The sequence below is a fragment of the Etheostoma cragini genome, chromosome 21 (assembly GCF_013103735.1).
Source record: "Etheostoma cragini isolate CJK2018 chromosome 21, CSU_Ecrag_1.0, whole genome shotgun sequence".
In the NCBI taxonomy this organism is placed as follows: Eukaryota; Metazoa; Chordata; class Actinopteri; order Perciformes; family Percidae; genus Etheostoma; species Etheostoma cragini.
The window spans coordinates 1,254,855-1,259,169 of NC_048427.1; the positions used below are offsets into that span (position 1 = coordinate 1,254,855).

Here is a 4,315-nt window from a genome sequence, read left to right on the forward strand (position 1 = left end):
GGGGGGGGGGGGTGATGAGAGACGATGAGAGCAGAGGGAGACGTGATGGACAGAAGCTGACGGAGGGATGGAGAGAGCGATAGAAGGAGCACACTTAAAGGAATAGCTTAACAGTTTGGAAATATATTTGTTTTCTTTCCGAGAGATGGATCAATAACAGCTCCATGTCTGTGTGTTAAATACAGACCAGGTTTAGCTTAGCTTAGCATAAACCTGGAAGCAGGAAACAGCCCGCCTGGCTCTGTCTAAAGAGAGAAATTACACCCACATCTACACTGCTATGTTATTGAGAAAAAAAAACGATCTCCGTCCACACAAGAGCTTTAGCTCCAGTAGTAGAACTAACCTCCGCCCATATTAACACGTCTGACATCACATATCACACATCACATGACCATTCACACACACTGGGCATGTGCACACCGGTGTTAACAGGAAGAAGATTGACGTCCTAAATCACGGATGAAGAAGTTGAAAATACAGAAAATATATCATCTTGGAGCAACGACGACGTGGAACGGTGACTGAAAGGTGTGTAAGCTACCTGACCGATGAGACTGACGGACGTGCGTCATCGTCTCCAAATGTCTCCGTTTGTGTCCGTCCAGACTAGAAAGCGACCCCGGAGTTTCAAACCAAAACAAAGGGCAGCAGTGTTTCCAGATGTCTCCGTATCAGGGGCTCAAAAACGCTGCAGAAGTGTGGACGTGAGGCGTAAACGCAGCAAACTAAACTTAAACGTAGTAGTGTAGATGTAGCCTGAAGCTCCTGATTAACACAACATCTCATTAGTTTGACCCTCATGTGAACATCATTTAAAAACTGACAGTGTGTTGTTGTCACGGCGAGGTCGCCAGGTCTGGTACCATCTGAGGCCAAAACTAGGCCAGATCCAGATCAGTCATCCTGCTCGTCATCGGCCTGAGTAAACATCTCATGATATTTGAGTCACTCGGTGGCTTAAAAAAGAACAACGGTGGACAAGCAGTCTGTTTTGATCCCGCTTTCAGACAACAGACGCGTGGGACGCGGGTCAACTCAATGTGTGGTCGACACAAAAAACAACACAAAAAAGACAAAATTTGCTAAAGACGTCCACTGGAGATAAACTACAATCAGATTAGATCTGAGAAAGCAATTTAGTTTAGTTGGTGTTGACGCTGATTTTACATTCATTTGGCTTAGGTGCTGTTCCTTGTAATGGTCGGGAAAACCCTGAAAGCATATGATAAAATAATAAAATGTTAACATAGGTAAATAAATCATGAATGGGTTCAGAAAAACTCTAAATCCCGACTATGTGAAATGACAACAACCTCCAGAGCAGATACTAAATGGACCTGCAAGTGAGAATGTTTGGGGGATCAGGATAAATCTGAACCTCAGTTTACTTTAAATATTAGTCTTTTTTAGTTCAGATGCAGCAGCTGCCACTTTATGCTGACGTGTACTGTAGTTTACTGTACTGATAAAACCACAGAGTTTCACTAAATTACATCCAATAATTAAAACGAAATAGGTGAAGTTTCAGATCCACCTTTTGATCCGTCCATAAACTTGATCTTGACCAACTTTTGCAATTTTCTTTTCTCTCTCTTCTCTTTCCTGTGAGTTGGTTAAATGATGTTTAATTGTTGGTTTGAGTGAATTATTTCCATCTCTGGTAGCAGCACAGCCTCTTCCCCAGCCCTGGTTGTTGTGACTGGGTCGGCTTAATCTGATTCAGAAAGACATCCAACATAGGTTTGTGCCTAGTGTTGTCAAAAATATCGATTTATCAACACATATCCACTCTGAATATTCTGAAACTGTTACAGATCTCATTTATTTAAGCCTCATACTCTCTCTCTATTAAAAACAACTTTAAAAAAAACAGATCCATTACGTTAACAAGACCGCTTTCCATGTGTTTGTAGTTCAGAGAGAGCCAGGCTAGCTGCTCATTCTGTATTTATGCTAAGCTAGGGTGACCAGACGTCCCCGCTGTCCGGGGACTGTCCCCGGTTTTGGTGACCTGTCCCCGGCTGGATCTGTCCCCGGTTTTCACTGTGACTGACAGACCCGAAATTGGGACGAAAGAAAGAAAACAGTGAGCAAACGGAGCCAATTGCTCAGAGATGTTTTAGAAAGCTGTATTTTACGATGCTAAAATCCCGAGTATTTACATGGAGTCTGGTGGGTTTAGCAAACACAATTTTGCAGACTTTTATGTTTTAAAAAAGTATCTTAATCTTTAACAGAAAGGTCGACCTCCTTAGAAATCCTTTCCATAATGTTGTCAGACACTTAGCATATTAATCTGAGTCTGTTAGCAGCAAAACAAACATTTTTATGAACGTAAATACAAGCTGGACAATTATCCCATTAACTCACGCTGTAGCTCGTTTCTCTGCTGCCGATGTCAAAGGAAAATCTTTCCTCAATAGTTTTTATTGTAACCGATACTCAGCTCTAGGTCTAGTGTCCCCGTTTTAAGTTTTACAAAAATAAAAACATGAGGTGTTTTGGTAGGTATACACGCTTTTAAGCTGAAAATGTCCCCGGATTTTGTCTGAGAAATCTGGTCCCCTTATGCTAAGCTAGGCTAACCACACCTTGACTGCAGCTCCGTACCGAACTCACAGACGTGAAACTGACATCCAACCTTCCTAAACTCGCTCTCAGACTGAATGCAAACAAAATGCTGATCTCATCCTGCAGGCTGCACAGAGAGAAGAGCTGCAGCGGCGGTTCTGTTGGGGACCATCTGTCTCACGTACCCGTCGGAGCATGTGCTGATTGATGGCACGATGAAAACGGGGGAATATGAAGATCGCTGAGGACCGCTGACTTTAATATTTCACAATCTGACATTTTCTCTCACTTGAATCCTTTTCTCCATATTGTGTCGCTTTGACTCTTTTAGATAATAAACCCTAAAAACAGTGGCCATTACTGCCCGAGCAAGCGGCTCATGGAAATGCCTCCATCTCGCCACGAAGAGCGTCCGTGTGTGTTTCCAAGCCGACCAACGTGCCGTTATTATTTCCCTGGAAGATGATATTCACATGTGGGAACAGAAAGCACTCAGAGAGCTCATACACCTGAGTGCTTTCTGTTGTGTGTATATATATATATATATATATATATATATATATATATATATATCTGGATCTGTGATTTGCAAGACTTCTTCACTCAAGAGGTACAGCAGTTGGTGCAGTTATGATGAAACCCCTGTTACCAACATGAAAGCATGCTTTGATATTGTCTTTGTTGACATCAGTTAATTAGGGGAATCAGGTGCACTGTAGTCTGGATTAACAGAAGTACCTTTACAGTATAAATCCTGACATCAGGAGCGTTGCAGAAGCGCAGGATGTCCGCTCTCAAAAGTCCCTTCTGCTCCGGGACGACTTCGCTAGCAAGCTACACGCTGATGAAAATGTCAAGTTTTGAAGAAAACCTGGATCAGGCAACAAGGCAGTCCTGCTCAGTTGTTTCAGGGAATGATTGTAAAGATTTAGAAAGAATATGTTTAGGGCATTTCCTCTCTAACTGGGACGTTTTGGGACCGATTGGTTGGATTATTTTGAGGAAGTACACACGGAGACACACTGGTAAGAGATGATGAGGTTTAAACATGTATACGCTCATTTAAATAGCTCATGTTACGGTATTGTGTGAACAGTTAAATTAATTTACTATTGTATGTGACGTTGTCTTTCGTGAGGAGCAAATGCTCCACCAAAACAACTTCCTTCCTGAGACTATTTAGCAGAGCCAGCGTCGCTGCGTTCGGAGCTGAGCGCCGCCCAAGACGATTGAGATTGGTCTAAAGACATGCAAACAACCCAGAGCCTTTTATTCTCCTATCCCAGAAGGTACAGGATTTGGGGTGTAGCCAGATTAGACGCCACAGCGCCGTGACAATGCGAGACCAGGTGCAGTGTGCGGTGCAGATACCTGTCGTGCAGCAGGAGCGGAGCCCTGCGACACGCTGCCGGGGCTGTTGGAGAACTTGTTCTTCTGGAGATCCATGAGGGCGTCTCGCTGGCGTTCGATGTCCGCCTTGTGGATGCTGTTCAGGGCCTCCAGGCTCTTGGCGGCCACCGAGTTGTGCCGGCGGTCCAGCGAGGACGACGTGAACCCCCCGTTGTTGTTGTCGGGGAACCGCCGGGCCCCACGGTTGCCGCCGGCAGCCAGGGTGTGGTAATCCCGCGGGAACTCTGCATCACCGGTAGAGATCATGGGACCCTTTCTCTTCTCTCGACCTGCAGCGGGTTGGTCAGAGTGGAGGGTGTCGGGACAGGGGGTGGGGGGGGGGGGGGGGGGG

The 4,315-nt window shown here is 44.9% G+C and overlaps 1 protein-coding gene across 4 annotated transcripts in view; it reads right to left on the reverse strand.

Annotated features, from left to right (window-relative positions):
• Nucleotides 1–4,315, reverse strand: part of LOC117937008 (SRC kinase signaling inhibitor 1-like) — an 89,528-nt gene that overhangs the window by 51,004 nt on the left and 34,209 nt on the right. For all 4 annotated transcript variants that reach the window (XM_034860613.1, XM_034860614.1, XM_034860615.1 and 1 more), the window contains exon 2: nt 3,946–4,253. In XM_034860613.1, coding sequence (XP_034716504.1) covers nt 3,946–4,230 — 285 coding nt within the window. In that variant the 5' untranslated portion in view covers nt 4,231–4,253. The remainder of the gene's footprint in view (nt 1–3,945; nt 4,254–4,315) is intronic.